This window comes from Podarcis tiliguerta (genome assembly GCF_965153285.1).
Source record: "Podarcis tiliguerta genome assembly, chromosome: 6".
NCBI lineage: Eukaryota > Metazoa > Chordata > Lepidosauria > Squamata > Lacertidae > Podarcis > Podarcis tiliguerta.
Window position 1 is genome coordinate 77,990,774 of NC_139539.1, and position 27,261 is coordinate 78,018,034.

Genomic DNA, 27,261 nt, shown 5'->3' on the forward strand with positions numbered 1-27,261 from the left:
CCCGCTTTCCCGTCACTCAACCAAGCAGGCAAAAGCATGATGGGGGTTGGTTGGGGCGGGGCGAAGGGAGCTCGATGGTGCGATGCTATTGGCTGGGACGGTTCAGAGCGAAGCGTGTTTGTGTGTGAGAGTGCGCGCGCGTGGGGTGGGGGCGCCCCTCCCTTTCGGGGCGCTGCTGCTTTGAGCCACCGAGCTTGTTGGCGGCTCCCCTTTAGTGCCTTACCCTCGAAGGGGCCGGGAGGCATCGGACGGGGCGAGCGCCGAGCTGGAGGAGGCCTTGGCGAGCTGTCCCGGGTGGATGAAGCTTTGCTGAGGGAAGAGTGGAAGTCGCCCGCCCTCCTTCGGGGGCTCCCCCGAGCCCGGTAACGTGGGGGGAGGGCTGCTAATGGCCGGGAAGGGGGACTTCACAAGAGCGGGAGGGGGGTCCTTTGTGGGGAGGGCGAGGAATCCACCGCCTGAGACCCGCGCGGCGGCGGTGAGGCGAAAACACGACGGAGCAGCTACGGTGCTTGTTTGTGAGGAGAATACAGAGAGTCGGGGTTTTTTTTTTTTTTTAAAGGGGAGCCATTTTGAGGAAATCCTTACGGGGTCAGGCATCGATCCGCGTGAAGCCCTTGGCTGAAAGCGGAGCTTCTTATCGATATACAGTATATATATATTATAATCAGCGCCAGGTGTGAGGGAGCTTTCCAGCAAGCTGGCCGCAAGTATCTCCGTGGAGGTGTCTCTAGGGCTAGGTAAGAGAAGCAAGGCAACCCTCGCAACACCAGATACAGAAAAGCAGCGAAACGAGGTTCCCTCTTGTGTGGGAGAAAACTTGTGGGCTTCTGCCATCAGTTTAGGCATTTAGCTGTAGGCCCTCGTTCCCTCCCTTGTACTTTTCAGGTTCTCCCATCCCTCTGTATTGGATGCCACTTGAGTTGCCTCCTTGAAACTCCCTATTCATCTTTGCTTAAAGTTGCATACAAATATCCTAGTCTCTGTGTGGTATTTTGGGCATAAAGAGGACCTACTTCAACACTTGAACAAGAAGAATTGGGCAGTGTGCCTTCTTTGGATGCACTATCCTTCAAATTGTTTAGTTGCAGGAATGGAGTGTTGTAGGTGGCTGTCATTTTCCCTAAATGAAGTTGCTTGTGCCTGTGTGTAAAAAAAGGATTAAATACTCTGCAACTATTTCAACAAGTGTGTTCTTATTTATATTATGTTGTACTGGATTAGTATTATTTTCAGTGCTTTAATTCAATTTATATGGATAGCATTTCATCCAAACATACAGAAATAATTGTAGGTGAACCACAGGGAGCTGAATTGACTTTCCATCTGTTCAAGAACCATAAGTAAAAAGCAGGTGTGCCCATTGCCAGTCAATGAGGCAATTATTGGACCTCATCCATATTTGGAATTTACTGGCAGCCCCATAATAACCACTTGAGCCCCCTGAAAAGTTGCTTCTGAAGGGGGTAGGAATCTCCTTTGGAAATGCTCTCTGCTCCTTGACAAGGCTCTTCAGGTCCAGGGTTTAAACAACTTTGTTTTTACATATGTTTATATCATCTAAACCAGCTTCAAAGATTGCTTACGGGAATAACTTATTAGGAGACGGACTGTTAGAACATCATAATTCATATCAAAATATCATATTGGTTTCTTGTTTTAATTTTTTAGGCTGCCTTTCAGGATGAAGTCCTGTCTAGGAAGCTACAAATATTAAATGATAAAATAGTTTCAGTAACATAACCTCATTTAAAAATACAAATTGCAAATACCAGAAATGACAATTTACACCACATTTTGAACCAGAACAAAAATTAATACTGATCAATAAATCTAATAATAAACCAATAAGCATGTTCAAAAAGATCATCTAGTCAACAGTCATACAAAATAAGTAAGACTTTAGCCCTTTTGGAGACCAGAATGGGGCTAACTTTTTTGGGACGGTGCATATTTGGAATTTTGAGAAAATGCCACTGGTTCCAGTCACAAAATGGATGCTATGAGGCCATGGCATAATACAAAATGGTTGGCATATCAAAAAAACCAGAAAAAGACAGGACCGCTAAGTTGTGCAGAGAAACACCTCCAACAGTGGGGGAAGAGAGAAGCTCTTTGCACTTCTCTGTTCAGAATGGATGGGAGGGTGGTTGTGCAATCCTGGCATCCAGTGAAATATGGGCATGTTTCAGGGTGTGTTTAGTGTAGGAGAGGCTCAGCTAGTGTACCTGAGCACGAAGAGCAAACATTTTTTGTACTTATTGTGTATTTTTTAGTGGATATTTACAGATACCTTTTGTGGGCACCATAGGAGAAACTGGCAGGTGTGATGTTGCCTTTGGGCATCATGTAGGTTACCTACTGCGGGACCGTGACAGAGAAATCTCTAGTGCCTGCCAGTCTAATGGATCTTAATAGTAGTCCAGTTGATCTTTGGGCACAATCAGGTTCCGGTGGGGGTAATCAATCCGTCAAATAGCCCAACTTAAAGTGGCTGTCAAAATGAACATTTAAAAATGTATTGTTTAACTTCTGTTTGCTTACTACCTACAAACAGGTTTTCCTTGAATATTATAAAATGGAGTTATGTACTAAGGCAGAGCTTTCTAAACACTGTGTCGTGACAGGTTAGTGTGCCAGCTACAGTGCGTAGGTGTGTTGTGCGAACACTTTCCGCACTCCTCCCGGGGCTGGAAAGGGGTTAGTTTAACCTAGTTTGCTAGTAAAACTGAATTACTGTGTTGCTGAATGATGCACGTCTAAAAAGTGTGTCACCAACATGAAAAGTTTGGAAAGCTGTGTACTAAGGAATACAGTATGTGACTTTAGGAACAAACTTCCCACAGTCTGTGGCACAGCTTTGCTGAGGGTCCAGTCCAACTAAATACTGCTGCAAAAAACTAAAGATGTTGAGTGGTAGCTGAAGCAGAGATAGAAAAGTTTTTTTCACTTTTTATGGGGGAAAGTTTTTTTTTTATTTTAAATGTAGCTGTTTGACAGTGTTAAAAAAACACAAACGTGTTGCAAGCCAAGCTTGAAATCTCCTAATTGAAATCTAAATGGGAGTTATATTGACAATATGTATTACATTGTGTTAAAATTTAGTTATTAAACGGGTGTTTATTAATATTTTTAAATGGTAGAGCTAGTTTTCATTACTCTGACTTATAATTATTCATTTATCATAATGTGCCAAGTGGGTTATAGCCTTTGGTCACAATCTAACACACTGTTGACCATTCCTAAGCCTATTGAATGTAGTTGCCTTAGGTATGCTTAGCTCCATCTTTGTGCATGGTCTTTTTCTTGCTTGTCCTCACAATTCTTGGAGGGCAATTAAGGGGGTTGTTCCATTTTATAGTGATGGAACTGATGCTGTGAAATAGCATTTAGCTGTCAGGCTACATGGGAATCTGGCTGAATAAGAATAAAACATTAATTCTGTCTCCTGAATATCATTATTTATATTACGGTAGCCCATATGTTCTTGTTAGTTTTTCAATGCTGGCATTTTTAAAATGTTGGCATTATTATTATTCTATCTATCCATGGTAAAGCTGGAGGGAACTTTAAATACGTGATGGCAACACCTCCTGCTGTAATTTCAAGACACTAAACAATAATGCCTCTGTGTGTTACAAGTTTGCTGTAGAAAAGCAGGACTAATTGAGAGATACCTCATGTTCTTTTGGATGCTCTTTGTTTGAAAGTTCCAGCCTTGAATTTCTGGTTGAATTGACTTCATTAAATGATCCCTGTGTTGTACTGTTGATGTTGTCTCCCTAGTTCAAATACGCTCTGGGGACATTAATGAGCAAAGTGCTAATTTAGAATTAATTCCATGCTAGTTTAGGGCCAGATTAGGCATTATGTCAGTTGCATGAATGCAATTAATGTGCATATTTTTAATATATAAATAACAGAAGGAGTGGTGGTAAGCAGCATTTGGACCACAGGGGTGGCAGTGAGTAGTTTACAAAAGTTTCAAACAGCATCAACTGATAATGACACTTTAAAACACAACAAAATGTGTAGCTCTCCATGAGGCCAAACTAGCAGCTATGTCACCTTTGAGGATTTTCCATACTACAATCCCCACCCAGCATTCTATGGATACTGGGCATATCCAGCCCTCATGTGACTGTTTTTTTATATCTCCCATTTAGAGGCTTTTCTTTTAGCAAAACTTGTACATCTTCAAACTTTGAGATTTACCTGAGTCTTCTGATACCTCCCTCTTGTGCAGTGGTTTTGGCTTCAAGAAGAATCATTATTAGACCACTGTTAGTTTATTCAAATTGGTCCCCCCACAACAAGATGTTGCCGTGCATCCATGATGGTGTGTGTGCTTCCTGAGCTTGATCCTTGAAGAAGCAAAAGTTAGCATCGTGTGTGGGTGCTATTCTTTTAGTTATAGTGCTTTTTAGCTTAGTGCTTGGGAGGTCTTCTTGAACAATTTGGGATGGGACCTGAAGGCTCTTGTGAGGGGGGGTAATCCCAAATCAAATTAGGTCCACCTAATTTTGGAAGATTTCCCCATTATGCACGAGCCCACCATATGTCAAAAGGGACCCTAAGGTGTGATGGGGCAGAGCCCCTTATGGTATCCTGCTTGGAAAGTAATTATAACTGGTTAGGGACCAGCTTCTGTAATTGAAGCTTAAGGAGACAGACAGGGTGCTTGAAAGCACGTGTGGTCTTCTCCGTGGCAGAAGGAGTTATTGTAGAGTTGTAGAGTTAGAAGTGAACCCTGAGGGTCATCTAGTCCGACCCCATGCAATGCAGGAATCTCAACTATATGATACATGATGACAGATGGTCATCCAACCTCAGCTTGAAGCAGCATTGACTGAACGGGTCCAAGAAGTAATGCATTCTTCTGAGAGGAGGTAGTCCTGGTTGACTTGAAGGTGATGGCTGTGTTACTACTCTTTAAGAAAGCCACACTGTACCATGAGAATTGTAACTTGTCTTGTCAATAAGAGGATACAGTGGTACCTCGGCTTAAGAACTTAATACTTTCTGGAGGTCTGTTCTTAACCTGAAACTGTTCTTAACCTGAAGCACCACTTTAGCTAATGGGGCCTCCTGCCGCCGCCGCTCGATTTCTATTCTCATCTTGAAGCCAAGTTCTTAACCCGAGGTAATATTTCTGGGTTAGCGGAGCCTGAAGCATATGTAACCCGAGGTACCACTGTATTTGCCTCTGAACAAGATGTCAGTTTTAACTGTCAAAATTCAAGGCCATGTGCTGTTACTCTGTTGCAAGCCTGTTTAGTAAGCAGGTGACATGTCTAAAAGATTGGTGGGGGGGGTCAGAGAAGATGAGTCTGGATCAGGTACCGTAGATTCCGTTTGATTGGTGTGGCAAATGACAGTCTCTGATTGGCTGGAGGTTCTAGTCAGTGAAGAAAGGGCAGTTAACTGTCACTGTGGAGAAATAACATCATTTGAAAAAATCAGTTGATGGAGGTTTGAGGTAAAGGCCAGCAGAGAAAGGTGGCGTTGGATAGAGGTGAAGTTGGATAGCCGAAGCTTGAATATTAAACTGTTCCTTCTTGGTGTGATAACTATATTTTGCTGGTGAAGATCAGACGAAGTGAGCAGGTGTTGGGCAAAAAATGCTTCTTACTAAAAAGTTTCCATAAGTTTTTGAAAGCAGCTAAACTGCCCAAGCAGTCAGAAGTACAGCTGAGGCTTTGGTGCCAGAGGCAGATTGTACCCAGTAGCTGAAGTGGGTTGTAAAATATTTTTTCTGGAGCTAAAATCCTATTGGAGGTTACTGTCAGCGATAATGTCTCTTGAGTCCTTAGAAATTTATAGAGTACATGAAAGACCCCAAAATTTCCTTTATGTACAAAATATCTCTTTAATAATTTTAGTTAATGGTTCATTCTTCCTTCCGGGTTGGTGCCAGTCTCATGCTTAAGCATATTATATCCACAAAGAGGTTTTAAAAGCATTCTAAGAGAATGGGTGGCAGAGGAAAGGGATCACATTGAAGATCTCTGAGTTATTGTTGCAGGGAGTTCCATAGACACTGAAAGATACAAATTAAAGAAGCACAAATATCTAAACTTGTGTTTAAAAAAAGTGGGTAATCAAGTGGGTAATCCTTTCCTATATGGTTTTATTGCTGCTTTTGAATATTGCTGTTCTCAGTGGCGAATGTTACTGCTTATATAGTTATTTTATTGTAAACTAGAGAACTGAATAGTGAGCTCATTATGATCTAGTCAATGTTTAAATTCCAGATAAAATTATAAAAATCTGAAATATTGGAGATGGCTGTTCACAACATAATCTAACATCTGGCCTAGATGCCGATGTACTGTAACATTCAGCCTAGCTTCATAGACGAAAATTTGGAAATGCCACTAATAAAGTACATTTAAGTCTGACTTCATTGGAAATAGCTCCTTACTGAGCATACAGGAATTTAAAAGTGCTATATTTTGCCTGGATTGTGTACAAAATGGTGAAGCATGTTTATCTTCAGTAGTGATTTTATGAGAGGTATTTAATTTCCCTTATAATGGGATTGCATAGTCATCTGTCATCTCTGATTACTAAATGTGCAGTTTCAATTTTGACATTTGAACAGGTAGTTTGATTTTGGGAAGCACTCTACAGTATATTGGCTTCAAATCTTTTGAATAATTTTGAAAATCTATTTCGGTTAAGTTAGAGATGAAGATTTGTGATTTGAGGGCTAGAACTTTAAAGTGGGCATGATTGTTCACACATTCTTGGTTGTTTTAAAATGAACCTAGGACAAAGTGTTGCAGTATTTTGGAGTTTGCTCCCAGTTTTCTAGCTATAGTACTATATAGGGTTATGTTAGAGGAAACTTATGGAATACTTGTTGGGAAAGTAAATTGGTATCTTACTGCTGACTTGTACAGTGGTACCTCAGGTTAAGTACTTAATTTGTTCTGGAGGTCTGTTCTTAACCTGAAACTGTTCTTAACCTGAAGCATCACTTTAGCTAATGGGGCCTCCCGCTACTGCCACGCCACCGGAGCAGGATTTCTGTTCTCATCCTGAAGCAAAGTTCTTAACCCGAGGTACTATTTCTGGGTTAGCGGAGTCTGTAATCTGAAGTGTATGTAACCTGAAGCGTATGTAACCTGAAGTACCACTGTACTTACATTTTGTGGTGGAGTGAGACTACCAATATTATATCCACTTGCATAGATGCTTTGAATATATATTTTTTGTAATATGTTTATAATGCACATTTGTGCTTATTTTTAGTTACACCCAATTCCCTACACAACCTTTTTTATTGGCTGAGATTCAAAAAAAAATTAAACTTGTTCCATGAGCTTGAGCAGGACTTTAGACTTATTTTTATTGAACAGCAGCCCCCAGTGCTATGCAACAAACTTCTTTTGAAACTGAGTGGCATTTCAAAAACATTTTGTTACTTGGCAAGGGAATTAGCCATTGAAAGATGGTCAAATAAAAAATTTCACTGGGCTAGCACAAACTAGTTTCCTGGACCTAATCTTCTGAGAGCCTGAAACATTGATTGTATTGTAACATTTTCTTCTTGTAACTGTTTGAATGTAACTGAATGCAACAACTCCAATTAAATCAACTTATGGTTTAGTGGTTTTTAGACTTTGTTGTTGCATGGATCACTTGAAAATTGCTGGGGGTTTCAGTGTATCACCTACTAAACTTATTTTTTCAACAAATCAAAGCACACACAACTCGTATTTTAATATTTTTTGTGATTGTCAAAACCAACATTGTGGGTGGTATTTAAGTTTTATTCAGAATAAACCTGTTGAAGTTGATGAATGTGACTAAGTTAGGACCATTAATTACAATGGCCCCGCTATGAGTACAAATTAGTTGAATACCACTATTTATTATTAAAATCCTGAGCCCTCTGTCAAAGCCACAAATAAAGGCACTTTTAACTGGTAAATTCTTAGGAAATATTTTGAAAATAATGAGCCTCAAGCTAAAGCGTTGTTTAGTAATTGACCCCTGATCAAAATTACCTCTATTTCTGTCAAAGGGAAAAATAATAAAATAGAGGACCAATTAGAGTTTCTCAACTGTTTCACAATCTTTCTTCATAAACTATTTGACAACCTTTGCTGTACAGTCATACCTCGGCTTACAGACGCTTCAGGTTGCATTTTTTCAGGTTGTGGACCACCAAAACATGGAAGTACTGGAACGGGTTACTTCCAGGTTTCGGTGGCCACGCATGTGCAGAAGTGCTAAATCGCGCTATGCGCAGAAGCGCCAAATCACAACCCATGCATGTGCAGACGCGGGTTGCGAACACTGCAGGTTGCGAACGTGCATCCCGCACGGATCACGTTTGCAACCCAAACGTCCACTGTATAGTTCATAAACCAGAAATTAGCATCATGCCCACATGCTTGCTCCTATCTCATACATCGGGTTTGGAAATCGTATTGTGGTTTAAACAACTCACCATTTCCTATTATGTCTGAAATATTTAATCATGGACTCACAGCTGTGATACGAAACTAGAATGTAATGGGAAAATTTAGTCTAAACAGACCACAATATAAGCACCAGAGTCAGTGTGCAAGCGGGGGAGAGTGTAGCATGACACTTATTCCTGGCTTAATATACAGCTCTAAATGCTGCCAAAATGATGAGCTCTTCTCTGTCACAAGTCAGCATTATATTTGTTCATTCTATTAGTAGCAGAACTGTTCTTCTGTTGATTTCTGAGCCACTTTTTTTTTTTACTGTCCATTTCATGATGCACAAATATGAAAATCACCTGGGAAATGCTAAAGAGTTCTGTGTTTGTTGAGCTCTAGCTGTAAGATCAGCACTAGCAGCAGAAACACCTGGGAGTCTGGAGAGGAACATAACATAACTCCAGCACTTCATCTTGTGCTACCAGCCTCATCTGGAGGACAAATGAGGAAGCCAACTATGAACCATCTGGCTTAGTTAGAAGATCCTTCTCCCTCAGAACAGTTTTAAGCCTGGTTACTACGATTTAGAACTAGCAACATGAATTAGATTTTATTGCCCTGTTAGATTTTATTTCATTTTATTTCACATGCTATGGCTGTTAACTTTTATCATTCTAATCGTATCTGACTATGGCATGGTTCATCTGTAAAGAAAATGATTATCTTGAATAGAAGCAAAACAATCATTTCAGCAAGAATTCTAATAAATGAAATAACCATCATGTGATTAAAATACATTTTGAGTCAGATGTAAACTCAGTTGTAGGCTGCTTTTCAGGGTAACATGTAAAGCTGAATCTAAAGCTGCATCCTTGAAAGTTAATCTAATTGAAATTGGTGGTGTGTTTTTCCCCCTCTTCAAAATAAGCACATCTAGAATTCAACTAGAATTGAAACTATGTCACAAGTACATCAAATGATAAAACGGTATCTGTACTGTATTTGGCATCTTGAGCTAGAACTGAAGTATGAACCAAGAAATTCTCTTAAATGATGACTTATATTTAGTTATGAAGAAAAGGGGCATGGGTGCATAGTTGTGTGCGCTAGTCACAATTATTGAGCGGTTTATGTATTTTTATACTTGGGTATCCAACCTGAAAACAAAATATTAGATGAAAATTGACTTATAAAACAAACACCCCCTATTTGCATTATTTGTTTAAGATTGCTCAACAGAGTTACACTTCTTTTTTCATTGGCTGTGGATTGTTGTGATGATAAATACATAGTTTGAAACAATAGCATATTTTGCTCCCTTTGCAGAAATACAACAGATTCAGCCACAGATACAGCCCATCATCTTATTTCTGAACATTTAAGTGGTATCTGACAAGGAGCTTCTTTTTTGTTACTAAAGAAGACTACTGCAACAAGAACATACAATTTATTGACTCCAATTTGCTAATACACTAACTGGGACTTTGTCGTAAAGCACTTCCTCATAACCTACTGGCTGCCCTGCATGCAACATACTAGCTATTGTCTTTCCTACTCATCATGCAACTCAATGGAAGAAAATGTTTTGTTAAACATGTGTGAAGGTCATTCGTTTCATGTTCGTTACAGGTAAGCATGCTTACTAATTTTTTTAATATATACTTTTAAAAGGTTAGCAAAACAAGGCTTGCAAGTAAATTGCATGTTACTTTTTCAAAAGACTTCATAGATCCTTTTTTTAGCACAGTGGTGGGGAACTTCTTTGGCTTTGTTGGTCAGATCTTTATCTGGTCCCACTTCCAAGGATCAACTTAGATAGTGGGTGGGATAACCTGTCTGACAGTGATTTGGTGTCAGAGGATTGACAGGTAGGTTGCCCCTGCCACCTTGTCAAAATCCCTTGTGCATTGGTTTCCAAACACCTTACAGCCAGCTGTTTGGTGGGACCCACAACATAAGGGAGTCAGCCAACTATGTGTTCAGAAATTTGGGTAGCCTCTGAGCATGGGACAGCCGAAGTGTTTTCTCCAGTGGTTTCCACCCACAACAGCAATGTCTGTTGCACACTCAGATAGAAAATACTTGGCAATATTTTTATTGAAAAGAGCTTTCTGTGATTCTTGTGTTGCATTCAGACCAAGTTAGTTAGGTTATCACTAACTCAGTTGACTTCAGTGGGACTCCAGTACAACTAACTTGGTCAGGATCCAACCCATTCTGTTTTAATTCTTCTGATTTTCCTTCTTGAATGAAAGATAATACATGAATCTGTTCTAAACAACATATATTTATATATGGAACATATATTTGTTTGTTGGCGCTTCTCACAACTTGTCTGGGTATAGCAAATAGGTATTCAGGTGAGAGCCACTCATTTGCTTTTTTTTTTTTTTTTTTTTTTTTTGCTCCTTGTTCCTTCCTTGCTATGTAGTATCTACTGTGGCAGTTCTCTTAAAGAGAGAAAATCAAGACAGCTGCTTATAGAAGTGGGTTGTGTTCCCTCTGAATAAAAACAGTGAGGTTTTTTTGGTGATGGTCAGTCTCAGTGCTAAAGGGGCGAGTGTGGGAAATAACCATGCAGTAATAGCAGCAGAAATGAAGAAAGGCTGCTGGCCAAGCAACTAATTATCCTTCTTTATGAAATGAACAGAATTATTCCAGAAAGACCAATTGTATGCATCTGATTCTGTACCTTGCCACATGAACCACTGGATCAAATGCTTAGAAAAGGATGACTACATGGCTCCTTTCCTTCTAGATGTATATGACCCATTTGCATTTTACTTAGCTATTACTTTTTTATTCTCCATACAGAAAATGAAAAACAGATATAGCTCCTTTAGCAACAAGCAGTATACCAATCAGAAACTCTGAACTCTACATTTACTCCAATGTAGGTTTAGCTGCATGTGATGAAAATCAAGTGTCTAAAGACAAGTCGAAAGATAGAAGTTTCTTTTTACTAAGTTCAGTAAAAATATGCATATGTTTATCAAGACATGACATTAGGCACCTATATTTGGTAAAAACTTTATTAACAGGAAGAGGAAAGAAATGATGGGAAAGACACATAAATCTTTTAAAATCTTTTAAAAAACTGAAAAGTGTTTTCTCTTTAAAGGTCAGGAGAAGAAAAAAAATAGAAATGTGAAAGGAATACAGTAGACACTTAGAGAAGCTTTTGGTTTGACAGAGATAATGGAATAAATAGAAAGTGCAAATAACTTGCAATAATTATTTTCCAACATGTTTAAAATCTGTATGTTTTTGCTCATCGAGCTTATGCACCTCCGCATGTGGGTAGATGCAAACATTATCTTTTGGACATAATGACAGTGCAGGGATAGAAAGTGCAAAGCATTCTCATATTGCATCTTAAACAGCAAATATGGCCCAGTTTATTGGTAGCTTAATATAGAGGTGGACAGAAAGTTGATCACTATCTTCTAGTAGCTCTCTGGGTGTTTTCCAGTTGATCAGCAGGCATTTCTGACTGCTGATTATTTATCAACAGCAACACTAAAATGACACACACCCCTACCCATTACCCTGTTGAAATTAACAAAGCTGGAGCAGCTGAGGTTATCAAGCTCAGCTCTGGTCTCGGAAATAAATCCCTGGGGTCAGGATTCCTTAGTTCTAAATACATGCTTTTGCACATGGCTCTGGTCGGCTCTTGGAGATTATGTAAAAAATGAAGTATATCCTGCAAGCCTGAAGTTTGCTCATCCCTGACTTAAGATGCATTCATGGTAATGGTTGAGAAACAAAGACACTTGCTAGCATTCACATTCTTTCCCACAGTTGCTTAAAATAATTTAGGACTAAATTATTACTCAGAAGTACCAGCTCCCTGCATTTAAAAGAATGAAGGGAAAAAGCATTTTATAAGAATTTAGAAGCTTAAAAAAGAAAAGATGGAGAAATTCTAAAAGGAATGGAGGCAAAATAGGCAATGTGTTGTGATTTATGAGACCAAAATTGAAAATTATATTTGAGAAGCATTTTGTTCAGAGAAGAATGATTCTGTTGATTATATGTAGAACCAAAAACATTAAGATTAAGCAGCAATATGTTGGAAATACTTACACAGAATCTAAAAAACTGTCATGTGGTAAGCCAGGACATTATTTATCTTGAAATGTACAAACCAGGAGAGTTATCTTTTTTCCAATCAGCATCCTTAACAATATATCCTTTTATTGAGTACTGGAAGAGATAGTGAAAATATGAAACTGCTTTTCTTGTGACTATTTGATGAATTCCTAAAAATGTATATATTGCTCCCTCCCAGTTGATTTTTTTTTTCATAATGAGCATTTTTTAAACATTTCATAAGGTTTTAAAAACAGGCATAGTGCAGTTGTAAAGCGTTTGCTCAGCTGCTAATGCTGTTCCTGTAATTAAAAGCAAGTTGTATCTCACCTCAGTTAAGGCCCAGCTTTTAGATCCAATGAGATATCTGTAAATAGCTTTTCTTCCCAAAGCTGCTTTGATCTCCAGTATGGCATACCAAAAAATTGCCTTTGCACAACTGAACTGGAGTTATTTGCTGTTATCCCTTTGTAACAGTAAACACTTCATTTCTGCATCCCTGCAAGCTCTGCTCTTGAGTCATAAAAATACTTCCAGTATTGTGTCCATCTATCATTAAGCCACTTAATGCATATAATATAATTTTCATAAAATTATGCTTCATTTGACTTTAAAATCTTTATTAAAAATCAAAATCTACCTATTACGTAAAATGAAAATTCAAGAAAGCATAACCATTTATGCTAAGTGATAGGAAAACCTCTACTCTACATGTTGATGGGCACTATAATTTCTAAATGTCAAGTTAATTGAATGTGACATTCAACATGAAGTGCCCGGAGAGAACCTCTTTGGAGGGGATAGGATTAGGTAAGATTACCCAATAGCGTGTCTTAATTCTTTTGTTGTGGTGGTGTTACATACTGTTGTAGTCAATTTTGTTTTTATTCAAGTTATGCTGGCTAGACATCGTTGTAACAAAATGAAAGAAGTTGGCTTTTAGTTCTGTTTAAGATATTTTGGCAAGTTTCCAAATCTATGGTATGGCTGGCCAACATGAGACACTAGACTTACAAACGAAATATAAGATTTATTTTGTACGATTCCTGACTAATAGGCGGACACTATTTTTTTTAACGAAAGCTAAGAATGTCTATCATATCCTTGTGTTTAGGCTGCGGAGTGTCAAAGGCTAAGAGGTACAGTATACTTTTGGTAGTTTCTTATTACATATAGTCTGTGGTGCATTAATTCTGCACTTGTTTTGACTAGAAATTTAAAAGGTCCTGTTGCATGATATTGAAGAAATATATGTTATTTGGTATATACAAAGTAGGGGTTTATGTTGCCAGTTGACAACCTATATAGTGTTTGGATGGTATTTAAAAATAATTGCACTATTTATTAACGCAGTCAGGTGCTGTACCATACTAACTGCTTATGTGACTTCATGCTCCAGTTTCTCTAGTATGGGTAAAATGCTTTTTGTGTGTTCTGTGTATTTCTGTAGTCCTAACTGCTGGACTATACGCTTCATAATGTCATCTTGTTGTGCATATATGGGAATAATTCAACTAATTTGTTCCTCATGATATTTTGGATAGTAAACTGATTCACTGTTTGCTAGAGGATAGTTTTGTTATGTGGATTTACAGCCGGTTGGAATGATATATTCAAAGAGTGCATATCAGTAATTCCTCATCAATCTGGTTTCAAGTGGGGTGCAGCAAGTCCTTGTTTTAGGCCTGGAATTCTTCAGACTTTTATGTGTGAGTTAGACAAAAGGGTGTATTAACTAGTTTTCAAATTTGAGGATGACAGAAAACTGGGAAGGATAGCTAACTCCTCAGAATACAGTAGCAAACCTAAAATGTTCTTGATGGAATGGAAAACTGACTGAAACATACAAAATCAAATTCCACCAAGGTATATACAAAGTTCTGCTGTGGGGTGGGGAACCAAATGCCTGTGTAAAGAATAGAGGATTCCTGGCTTGGCAGAAAAAATGTGAAAAGGATCTCTGGATTGTAGTCAATCACACATTGAACATCTGGTTGCTGTACTTTACCAAGGATAAAAACAAATTGCAATGGGTACAATGGACAACTACAAATATGGTCAGGGGTGTGGAAAGCAAGTCCTCTAAAGAAAAAACAACTGAGGGTATTTAGCATGAAGAGAAGAAGATTTGGGCTTGGGGAGACACATGATGGCATTGTTCAAATACCTGAGGGGCAGTTGCAAAAAATGAGGTAGGGCTGGATCTAATGGACTAATATAATGGAAGGTAGATTTCAGTTGAACATTATCAGAGCAGTTCAGCATTGGAACAAATTACCTAGATGGATGGTGAGCTTTAGCTGTAGTTTTTCAAGCAGAACATATATTGGGGATACTCTTACTCAGGATTTCTTGTAAGGGGGTTGACTAGATAGTCTGTAAGGCTGCCCCCAGCTGCCTCTGTGATTCTAACATGGGCTTCAAGTAAAGCCTGTACTGCAAGGAACTTGATTTTTAGTCTTCTTGCCTGTTTTCTAGTCATTATTATATGTAATTACATCTTGCTCCCCACCTTTTTCCTTTTTCCTCTGCGATAATATGCTCAGTGTTCTGACCTGGTATTAAGTATTGGCTTTAACCCACTTAACAGGCCGAGCTCTTTAGAAGCCAGAGAAAGAGGGATGGAAGATTTCCATGGTCTGTCTTTCCAGGCTTCTTCCAAATAGTTCAGGCAGGGAATGAGGAAGGAATTCCTGCTGGCTGAATTGTACCCAAGAGAACTGCAGTCCAACTGGCACGAATAACTTGTTCTTTCTCCTTCCTGTAAAGGTTGAATCCAATAATATTTATGTGTGAAAGTTGGCTGGGTAAGAGCTGAGAACCTAAACATTATTGAACACCAGAGTGACACATTAGGGGCCTGAGTGCAAGGATTATGCTTTCTAAATGAAAAGACCCTTGTTGCGTTGTTTGTTAAAAAATGCTATAAATACTCCGCATGTTAATACAATATCACCTGACTTGTTAAATTGCCTGTTCTGGAAATTCAGGTCAGAATCTTGATTTTGAAGCAATCATGGAACCAGTTCTAATACAGCATCAGTATTGCTATCTATGCATATCTTCCATGTGTGTTCCCCCCCACCCCAAATAAATAAAAACAGGGTAACTGTCAGCACTCTTTCAGAGAAGATGGGAGGCAGTACATCTGATTTTAAGAGCTTGCATAGGTGGCAAAACATGCACTCACGTTTCTTATTGTAAAAGCCCAACACTGCAACCAGGAATCTGGAATTAAATACATAGAGGGTATATTTTGGTGGTACAATTAATTTTTAATTTAAATCACATAGCCACTTGAGATTCATCAGCTAAGAGATTCACGATCTTCTTTCCATGTTTCTGTGTTGAAGTCACAACATAACGGAGCAATTCAAAGCATGCAACACAGCAGACAGAACAGGTGGTGGCAGCAGCAGGGGGTAGGATATCAGTGATTTAGGTCACCCACAGTTCTTGTTTAGCTGTCCCATGGGGCTATGTTGAAGAGTGGGACTGTGGTGCTCAGGAAGAGGGGATTTAACCCTTTCAACCCTTTCCATACTCTTTCCCCAATATAAATCATCTCATTTATTCCATTGGGTGGAGAGGGTTTGGGGAGAGAACTTCTTCCATCACTAGGCATACGTAGGGTACAGTCAAGACATACCCAAATAGACATTATATACCAGGGGCTTTACAAATGCATGAACTGCAACTTTTTGTTCTGCACTACAGTTTTGTACTCTAATTATGCTTACCACTGTAATCTAAAACCTGTTGTGCTTGATTAAGGTCTTTTTGGTAGCTTAAAACATGAAGCAGTGTCTGCTGCTTACGCAGGACAGGCACAGAGATACTCAACCATCAGTCTAGTCAATTGAACTGAAATGTAGCCTTGAAAATAACCATTACAGTGGTACCTCGGGTTAAGTACTTAATTCATTCCGGAGGTTCGTTCTTAACCTGAAACTATTCTTAACCTGAAGCACCACTTTAGCTAATGGAGCCTCCTGCTGCTGCGCCGCCGGAGCACGATTTCTGTTCTCATCCTGAAGCAAAGTACTTAACCCGAGGTACTATTTCTGGGTTAGCAGAGTGTGTAACCTGAAGCGTATGTTACCCGAGGTACCACTGTACTGGCTTGGAAATCAACCCTTGCCTCTGTTGTGTGAAATGGGCTTCACTGTAAGGTCCTTAACTGGGAAGCTAGTAAGTAAGTCATGTTTCTGGCTGCATGTGCTGAAAGAGGTTCCTCCAGGTAACTAGGTGTGGATTGTTTTCTACTGAAAAACAGATACTTAACCTCTTCTTTCAGGCTATTGGTGAGCTGCAAAATGACTAATGATGTCTTGGTGGGCTACCAAACATGTTTATTAAGTGTATGTGGTGCTTAGGATTGCTGCTGCAACCACACCCTCTGCTTTGTATAATAATGTACCATATATGTAATAAGGGGATCAGCTGTTCTAACAGTTGTTATAATTGGAAGTTAATTTTAATTTTGCAAAATCATATGAGTGCTTAAGTGTGCACTTGAACTAAGCACATTTTATCTATGTTTCAGTAAAAGTGCCTAGCAAGGGATTTTGTGTGGGTTTTAGGTCTTAATGACAGCTGCAGGGAATAGCAGGATATTGGAACTCATGGCATATTGCATTCCATCTCTGCAGAATGGAAGCTTCTTGCCTGGAGCTTGCCTTGGAAGGGGAGCGGTTGTGTAAAGCAGGGGACTGTCGCGCTGGTGTCTCTTTCTTTGAAGCAGCAGTTCAGGTTGGAACAGAAGACTTGAAAACCCTCAGTGCAATTTACAGCCAGCTGGGCAATGCCTATTTCTACTTGCATGAATACACAAAAGCTTTGGAGTATCACCACCATGATTTGACCCTTGCAAGGTAACTTTAAATTTTGATTCCTTCAGGATCCTCTAGATAGCAATTACTTTTTCTGTTTGTGAATAAACTTTGTTCAGTGAAATTGACCAGATATACTTGACCATATATTGAACACATGATAATGGAATGTTGCTCGGTATAATTCTGTCAACAGAAATTTCTTAGGCTAATTTCTGCTAATTATGTGATGAAATATGCTAATAGGATTTAATGAGAGTGGCCACAGATGTGTCCAGGGTATTATATGTAAGCAAGGCATGCATTGATTACTAATACACACTTAATTTGACTTGAGTCTTAATTTGTATTAGTTGTGTATAACGAATCTTCCTTCTGCCACCTGCATATCCGAAAATACAACCTTAGAAAGCATTGTGTAAAATATCTACTAGAAATTAGTTTTTTCAAAAAGGGTTTCCTGACACTAATATTGTGGTGGTGTTAATTAATCTTCATTAAATTTTAAAACACACACTGTTTTACTCTCAAAACAATATTATACACTTCAAAGAAACAAACTGACAGAGCATAAGATTGGCAGCCGGTAAAGTACTACATAAAGAAAAACATAAATATATAAATGCAGTTTATACCATATCCAAAACATATCCCTCGGGCACGTAAGTTTGTTATTCATTCTTGTTGTTTTTAAAAATATCCATTAGTTTTTCTAAGTCCAGGTCCCTTAGTGAACATCAAGAGCTGCAGATGATTTAGGATAAAGGAAGGGAGGTCTCATAACAAGACCTGAGCTGTCACAGGCATGTTAGCTCCCAGCAGGACTGAGACTAGTTGCCTCAGCATTCATTCTTCTTATTTTTGCAAACATTGTATAGACAGGGGGTGCCCATCTGGGCATGTAGATGGTCACATATTCTCATTTTTATTTTATTTTTTACTTTTACTTTAAGAATGTATTTTTCTACAATAAAATGGTGCTTATTCTCAAGTAAATGTGTTTAGCATGAGGACAGCAGAAGCTTTGGTTTGATTTTTGCGCTAATGTAGTAGAAATGTAGAAGCAGTGGTAAAGCATAGAGTGGTGGCAGGGAGTTGGGGAAAAGAGAAATATTGTACACTTCAAAATTGAAGTAATGCACATAGCTTTCTAAATCCACCACCAACCCCAGTAAGATCATTAAGTTCAGGGTATAAAATTACCTAGCTGCACCAAGTTGTAATTGAATTCTAAATTATAGTACATTTACTGTGCAATACTATGCACATGTACAAGTCCTATTGTTTTCAGTAGTTCTTAACATACTAGTGAGAACATTTAAAATTGGAGCCATAGCATTGTAGCAGTTTGACCAATGTTAAAATATCTCCAAGCAGTCTTTGCTAAGCCATTAGCTGGAATTAATGTGATCATGGGTTTTCTAAAATACATAAATAAGGCTTAATACTGAGTAAACATATTTAGGATGGGACTCAAGTGTGTTCAAATTGTAACAAACATGGTAACTAATGTAGATATTTAATAGGAAAATATTTCCGTTTAAGGTAGGTTGAAGTCCACATACGTTATAAAAGTGGCAGAAATGAGTTCATATTTCTTTCGATTTTCAGAACCATTGGGGACCAGTTAGGCGAAGCTAAAGCAAGTGGAAACTTGGGAAATACCTTAAAGGTCCTTGGAAATTATGAAGAAGCAATTGTCCGCTGTCAGAGGCACCTCGACATTTCTAGAGAGCTAAGTGACAAGGTAAAAACACTTGCTATATTTAGCACTGTTAAGGGGGGGGCGGCAGAGACAGGAAGTGTTCTTTTAAACAAGGTTATAGCTAAAGATTTATTTGGTTCAAGTGATTTCAGTTTTGTTCAGTTCCCCATTCTCTTTATACCACTGTTTGCCCCCCCTGCTCCATTGGGAGTTTCAGTCCACAAAATCGGGAGGGTACCACATTTACTGTCTCTGTCGTAATAATACATTTGATGTGTAGAGAACAAAAGAGCATCTCATTCTAGCTCTCTATAACCTTTATGGAAATCTGGGGTACCAATCCAGACTGGTCTTAAACACCATTCATCATTTTGCTTTTCTTAACCTCTTCTCATGCCATTCGTCTTTGTTAAAAGCAAATAGGTGTAGAAATCTGCCGGTTGCATGAACCATGGGAAATCGTTCATAACCAAGTGCTTGGTAGCACCTGCACATTCCTGAGAACTTGTTTTGATAGTCTAAAAAGAAAGTTTTGTGCCTACCGATCCAGGTAGCATGTGTTTGGATCATTAAAAGAGGTCTTTGTGGAGTTCCTGTAGTCTGCAGATGTGGCACCTGATAAAACATTTTTGCAAATATAGTGAGCTTTCTAGGGGAATGCTGTGGTGAAATGGCTCATCAGAATTGCAGGAAAGGAATGATTGCTTAGTATAAATGGGAAGACATCCATTGTTGAATAGCTGAGAAATGTGCTTTTATATGTCTGACTGAAAGCATTCATAAGGCAGTAAGTTTGAAATTCATTTCCAGCCTTTTCTTCTTTAGGTTGGAGAAGCAAGAGCACTTTATAACCTTGGAAATGTATATCACTCCAAGGGTAAAAGTGTAGCTTGTGCAGGTACCCATGATCCAGGAGAGTTTCCAGATGATGTTAAAGCTGCATTGCGGAAAGCTGCAGATTATTATGAGTAAGTAACAAAGGGAGCGGGGAGAACTATTCTTGGAAGCGGAGTTGATGTAGCTTAAAATAGTCTTTATATCCCTTTAAAATGTGCTTTATATTAGACATGCTTTCAAAACTGTGTTTCTAATTCCCCTTCTCTATATAATAAGCTCTTTTTGTTTGAATATTTGTTAAAGTCCAAACACAAAAATAAATTTCAAAAATAGAACATAAGAAACATTCAGATGGAACCTTGTCTCTCCAGCTGCTGCAGCTTAAATCTGGCCAATAAAAATGCACTTGCTGATGAATTTCTAAGGAGGGAAATGTCAACAGTTATAGAGTAACTGTCATAAAAGCTGTTTATGTGCCTTATCAAAATGAAATTAATTCACAGAGAGCACAGTGTAGGACACACTTTCAGTTTATCATAGCAGTCACAATGGTATGTACTGTTTCGTTCAAGATTTTATTAGTTACCAAACTTAGTCCTGCATTGTACCTGGAACAGTACCAGAAGCCAATGAAGGCTTGTCAAGTCAAAACTATATGGGTTGTTGCTTCTTAATAATCTGCAAGGGCTATCACACATTAAATGCATTTCACTTTGAGGTTGTTTCACTGAATTTGGAAGAAAATATATATACAGTCATACCTCGGGATAAATATGCTTTAGGTTGAGCGTTTTCAGGCTACACTCTGTGGTGACCCGGAAGTAACGGAACGCGTTACTTCCAGGTTTCACTGCATGCGCAGACGCTCAAAATGACATCATGCACGGAAGCGGCAAAACGCGGCACGCACAGTTGTGTGTTATGTACTACTCAGGATGTGAACAGGGCTCCGGAACGGATCCCGTTCACATCCAGAGGTACCACTGTGCAGCCTTTATGGAAAAGTCCTGCATGTCACTCCCATTTGAACTCCATCAATACTTTCCTACCCCAAGTCATGAGATCTGCTGACCACTGGTTTCAACAGTATTTGGCTTCAGTCTGGTGACACACATCCCATTTCAAACCATGAACATATATTTATGAAGGAGGAAAATGAAAAAACTTTTAACAGTACCCAAAGAGAAGCAAGTTTGCTTTCATTTTGTCTATTCTCTTCCACGTTTTTATCAAAAATGTACATTTCCATGAGCTGATAACGAACCAGGTTGTAATGTGAAAAGTAATTATAAAACAATAGTTAAAGAGACCTTGTTGTTCTCATCAAAAACGCCATCCACTGAATCTTTAGTCTGTGTACCACCCTACTTTTACAAGCTTGATTCATATAAATGTTTTTTTGCATGGAAAAGCCTCTAATAACTGATGGCTTCCTCTGCTCATCTCCCTATTTTTCCTGAATATCGCAATGCAGAGAGGAGGAAAATGAGATTCTGTTTTGGTGAATTTCTGCTCTTCAACAAACTGACCACACGTTTGTAAGCCTCCAAAATCTCTCTTTAGGCACAGGTGTCAACCATTTTGCACAAGGTTTTGTTTCTAGCTCAAGCGCACATAAGCCTGCCTTGCCCTGTTATGCCCTCTTCTAGGTCCACAGGTACCCACATGTTGGCAGTCGCACATCTGTTGAACACGTTCAAAGTGGTCACCACCTATATATGCAGCAGCTCTTCAAGGGCAGAATGACAATAAGTTGGGTTAGGCCCCTCTTCCTATCTCTGGAAGGCAATAAAAGGACAGCTTTGGATCAGGGCTCTTGTGAGGGTGAAAGCATTAAACCACCTAACTTTTGCTTCTAGCAAAAGTTATTAATGTATTGTGGTCATCGTGTCAGTTCCATGAGCAGGAAGAACAGCCACCTTCATGGCTGCTAATTGTTATGCATTTCTAACATAAACCTTTTAATTGTTTTTATTTTGTTTCCCTGTTAAATAGGGAGAACTTGACATTAGTGACAGAGCTGGGTGATAGAGCAGCCCAGGGACGTGCCTATGGAAACCTGGGGAATACTCATTATCTTCTGGGCAACTTCAGGAGTGCTGTTACTGCCCATGAACAGGTACAAGAGAGTGCTGTGTTCACGTATAACACTAACCCATGGTTTGTTTCAACAAACCAGAAGTCATCCTGCAGAGTCGTGACTTGTTTCTCCCAAGCTTGGTTTGTTTTCTGACTGCTCTTGCTTTGCTGTATAGATTGGTGAGCATCTGGGGTGGTATGGCCAAAGACTTTTTGGTTCAGACATAATGCCACACAATAGTCTAAATAAGTCTATAAGCCAAGAACAAACCATGGCTTTATTGCCAGAAAACAAACAATTGTTAGTCAACTGGGCTGGGTTCAGACAATCCACACTTTGGCTGAAGAAACCTTGGCTTGGTGTTATGTGCATGACATGCCAGAATATAGTGATAGTTTCCAGCATGATGTATTCTGCACCTGTCATTTAAAAAGCAGGTTTTTATTATTGCTACTATTACTATTATTATCATCTGTTAACTCCTAGTGATGAAAGATAGTTTATTCAGGATTCCTCTTTACAAAGAATCTGTAACAATGTATGTTCTGCAGAAATAGCTGATTTTTTTATTAAAAGAAACCCACAGTAAGCATAGCTGTCAACGTTTCCCTTTTTAAAGGGAAATTCCCTTATTCCGAATAGGATTCCTCACAAGAAAAGGGAAAAGTTGACAGCTATGACATTAAGGTTTATTTGAAATCAGTAACCTGGGATTCTAAAATTTTGTGCTACATATTAAATTCCATCCTTTTACAGTTCATAACTACTTACTGGATATCAGTATGAACCATTACAAATAGCAGACTTGAGAATTTAAAAGTTGTTTTACTTTGAATTTTTCAGGAAAGAGTTACTGTTCGTTCTTTCAGGACACAGTAGTGGGCATATGGGTTCCTAACTATTCCAGAGGAGGTAGTTGTCTATCAAAAATTCACAGTATTTGACAACAGAACCTTTCTTTTTCAGCGCCTTTTAATTGCAAAAGAATTTGGTGATAGAGCTGCTGAAAGAAGAGCCTATAGCAATCTTGGAAATGCTTATATTTTCCTTGGAGAATTTGAAACTGCTGCCGAATACTACAAGTTAGTCAATATATTGTTTAATTACCTAACCAAAGTATTATTTTCATAAGTTTTCCAATCTTTCAAGTTTTAATTATAAATTTATAATCCTTCAGATTTTAGCCTATCTGGTAGGTTAGATTCAGATATAACTTGCCCTGGACTACCCAGAGAATATTATATTTGTGTGAGCCTGGATTTCCTATTTCTAATTCCAAATCTGAAGCTACTTTCAGATTTAGATGTTTTATTTGAATATTGATTAGTTGTTTCCTCTTTCCTGAGTTTAGTTAAGATCTTTTCAAAAGGTCAGTATTGGCAGTCCCCCCCCCCCCCCTGAAAATTAAGACCCTCAAAACCAGTTTTTATTAGAACATATAAACAATCTGTGCCGCTGTGAGAACAAGATGGGCCATTGGCTTGATTCAGCAAGCTCTTCTTACATTTTTTAATGCTCTAAACTATCTTAACCCATCTAAGGATCTAACAAACGACATGTTTTAGAATATCATTTTAGGAAAATACCAATATTTTGGGAATGGTCAATGGTAGAGCATCTGCTTGTGTGTGCAGAAGGTCCAAGGTTTAATGCCTAGCATTTCCCATTAAGGCTGGGAATGTCCTCTGCCTGGAACCTTGGAAGAGCTGCTGCCATTCACTGTAGACAAGCCCTGAGCCACATGGACCAATGGTCTGACTTCCTGTGTTTATGTGTTCTTACCCTATGGCTTTAGACTGCAGCACTGGTTCTGTGGAAAATGTACCCCATTATTTGATTGACCTGTTTTTTCTGCAGTTTATACAAAATCCTTAGATCTATCTGTTGATGGGAAACCTAATTGGTCTGAACTGCAAAGTAGGATGACCCTGTTAGCAGTGGTGATATTTCCTTTGGCAGCTTCTAAATTTTGAGCCAGTTTTCTGCCCTCTCAGTAGCATGATAAATAAATTATATTGTTTTGTTGAAGTTATTACTATTTTATTTATTTCTTTGTTGTGACTTCTAGTCTAAACAATAGAGATTGATTGATAAAGACCCATTGTATGTTTGTTTATGCATATATACTATTTGTCTAAGGAAAAAGACTGTTTTGGAAATGGGGAGATAATTAGCTTTGTATAGGCTTATATTTGTATATTAAACATTGAGAGCCACTTGAACTATATGCAGATACATTCTTGTTAGTCATGTAAGCGAAGATTATTTCTAGCTGTTTGTACTTTTAGGAAAACACTGCAGCTCGCCAGGCAGCTTACAGACCGGGCTGTAGAAGCACAAGCTTGCTACAGCCTTGGGAATACATATACTTTACTTCAAGACTATGAAAAGGCCATCGATTATCATCTGAAACACTTGGCAATTGCTGAAGAACTGAATGATAGGTAAGGCTTTTAAAAGTCCACTGTTCATTAACAAGAGAGAGATCTTTTTGAGGGTATAAAATTAAGTTCCTATAGAATAATGGTCCTATTCAAATAGACAAAGGTCCAAAGGTGCCTAAGAACCTGCCCCTGCCCCTTGGGATTTTCCCCTCCACCCTTTTGAACTGTAGGTGACCATGCCATATCATAAACTCTTTTGAAAATTCCCTTCAGTTTTGTGCAGTGACTTGTCCTTTGATGTGCTACTTCAGAAACAAAAGCCTGGGTTCAATATCTAAATACAACTCTGGAAACTTCAATAAGCACTAATGATTTTTAAAAGTTGTGAGATTTGCATTGGGATTAGCCAGCTTTCTGTCACTAAGCTTTGTATTATGTAGCTTTAGGGCTTTTAATTGAAATTGTGCATTAATGAGATTTTGTATATTCAAATTGAATATAAACTGTTACTGAGAACCAATTCATTTAAGTATTACTTTAATTGAGCAGCTTGTGGAAGTATGCGTGCTCATACTTCTGATTCTCTACAGTTAACATATGAAGCAAAGAGAAATGGATCCCCTCTGCAGAGACCATAAAGTAATGCATTTGTTGACTGACGGTGTTAAGTGTGTTGTTGCCAGTAAATAAAACAAAAATAAAAGCTAGTTAGCTTCGTTCAGTAGCATTACTAAGAGCGTGTAAACAGGACTTCCTCTCAGGAAGGGAAGGAATCACAGAAGAGTTGGAAGGGATCCTGAGGGTCGTCTAGTCCAACCCCCTGCAATGCACAGAATCTCAACACATGGCCCTCCTCCTATTTGAACCTATACTGAATGCTGCTTAGCTTTGCAAATGTGCCAGCAGTTTCAGTGCTGCACCACTAGGAGGACTAGTTGATTCAACAGCCACTGCCCATTGTTCTCTCCCCATTCCTAGGGGGCTAACCAAATTTGAGCCACACCTCCTGACTTCACTGACTACTATGGTAGCTGGAAGAAAGCTAGGCATGTAAATTTGTAGCAACTTAGTGAGCTGGAGGGAGCCCCAGCTGACAAAGCATCAAGGTGAGTCAAGCAGATGTGCAGATTTAGCAGCAGGGCAAGGAGGCCAGGGCACACGACTCTCTGCCCCTCCTTTCCTTTAACTAAAGTAAACCTGAACTCTCAGTAAAAGTAACCCCTGCAACTGGAATGTCAGCAGGGGTGTGGGGGCTTTTCAGTGTTTTACACTGTCTAGTCACATGTACAGCTATCTCCCTTTTGGGCAGAAGTCACGGGTGTGTCCAAAGTGCAATGAGCACCTGGTTCTCTTGGAATAAGCTCATTCCCTTGAAGCTAAGGTGGCAGACCAAGAAAGCTAAGAGAGGCAGAAAACTCTGTGAATGAGACACACGGGGATACTATAGTTGTGTCCCACTTCCACACTGAGAGCTGTCCTGCTGTTAGGGAGAATGAGGATTTCTGGGAAGGAGAGTGTCAGAAGAAGAGGAAAAAATTTCCTTAGAAAGGACCCATTCCTTGAGGGAAGAACAGTTATTTATGCCTGCATGCTCAGGATGCTTCTTTGGGTGGGGAGTGAAGAAAGTGGATGGAGAAAAGTGCTTTTCCCTCTTTGATAACACTAGAATTGAATGTTGGAAGATTAAGGGTAGATAAAAAAAAGTCCTTCACACAGCACATAGTTAAACTATGGAACTTGCTCCCACAGGAGGCAGTGACTGAGAACTGCAGGAGTGAATGTTATTGTGCTCAGATCCTGCTTAAAGGTTTCCCACAGGCATCTAGTTGGCTAGCAAGAACAGGATGCTGGACTAGATAAAGGATTGGCCTGATGCATCAGGCTCTTATGTTCTTATGGCCGATAGTGGTTTGTTTAAATGAAACATGGTCTCTGGTTCAGACATAAAGCTAAGCCAAGGATCATGATTTGTTTCTCACATGTGCTAGTGGGGAGTACAAAGTGGCACAGATCAGTGCATTAGCATTAAACTATTAACTGGTTTACTGTGGCATATGAACTGACTAGTATAGGAATGGGTCCTTACTCGTTTAAGTCAGTTAGAAAGCTAATGTATGGAGCATTTAATAAGTGTCATGCTGTTGAACTGTGTTTCAGAATTGGTGAAGGAAGAGCGTGCTGGAGTTTGGGGAATGCATACACAGCCCTGGGGAACCATGAACAAGCTATGCACTATGCCGAAAAGCATTTAGACATTTCGAGAGAGGTAGGTGGTCATATTACAAGTTGTTTATGGTATACTCTTTTTATAAAAAATAAGTATGCATATACAGTGGAACCTTAGTTTTCGAACGTAATCCGTTCCGGAAGACCGTTGGAGTTTCAAAATGTTTGAAAACCGAAACTCAATATGGAAGCCTCAGTACAATGTTGTTGTTGTTGTTTAGTCATGTCCGACTCTTCGTGACCCCATGGACCAGAGCACGCCAGGCACTCCTATCTTCCACTGCCTCCCGCAGTTTAGTCAAACTCATGCTGGTAGCTTCAAGAACACTGTCCAACCATCTTGTCCTCTGTCGTCCCCTTCTTCTTGTGCCCTCAATCTTTCCCAACATCAGGGTCTTTTCCAGGGAGTCTTCTCTTCTCATGAGGTGGCCAAAGTATTGGAGCCTCAGCTTCACGATCTGTCCTTCCAGTGAGCACTCAGGGCTGATTTCCTTAAGAATGGATACGTTTGATCTTCTTGCAGTCCATGGGACTCTCAAGAGTATCCTCCAGCACCACAGTTCAAAAGCATCAATTCTTCGGCGATCAGCCTTCTTTATGGTCCAGCTCTCACTTCCATACATCACTACTGGGAAAACTATGGCTTTTACTATACGGACCTTTGTTGGCAAGGTGATGTCTCTGC

At 39.2% G+C, this 27,261-nt stretch overlaps 1 protein-coding gene across 9 annotated transcripts in view; it reads left to right on the forward strand.

Moving 5' to 3' along the window:
• The first annotated feature begins 14 nt into the window (after positions 1-14).
• Positions 15-27,261, forward strand: part of GPSM2 (G protein signaling modulator 2) — a 37,851-nt gene continuing 10,604 nt past the window's right edge. For 4 of the 9 annotated variants that reach the window (XR_014512442.1, XM_083445175.1, XM_083445180.1 and 1 more), the window contains exons 1-9: positions 15-362; positions 9,744-10,046; positions 17,165-17,386; positions 18,956-19,091; positions 19,875-20,017; positions 21,882-22,005; positions 22,933-23,048; positions 24,255-24,410; positions 26,508-26,616. Coding sequence is in view for 8 of the 9 variants with exons in the window: in XM_083445175.1 (XP_083301301.1) it covers positions 9,943-10,046; positions 17,165-17,386; positions 18,956-19,091; positions 19,875-20,017; positions 21,882-22,005; positions 22,933-23,048; positions 24,255-24,410; positions 26,508-26,616 (1,110 nt within the window). In the remaining variant the exon portion in view is untranslated. Of the gene's footprint in view, positions 363-5,450; positions 5,513-9,743; positions 10,047-13,626; positions 13,652-17,164; positions 17,387-18,955; positions 19,092-19,874; positions 20,018-21,881; positions 22,006-22,932; positions 23,049-24,254; positions 24,411-26,507; positions 26,617-27,261 lie in introns of those variants that run through there. The other 5 variants (XM_083445174.1, XM_083445173.1, XM_083445177.1 and 2 more) reach the window with 4 other exon arrangements.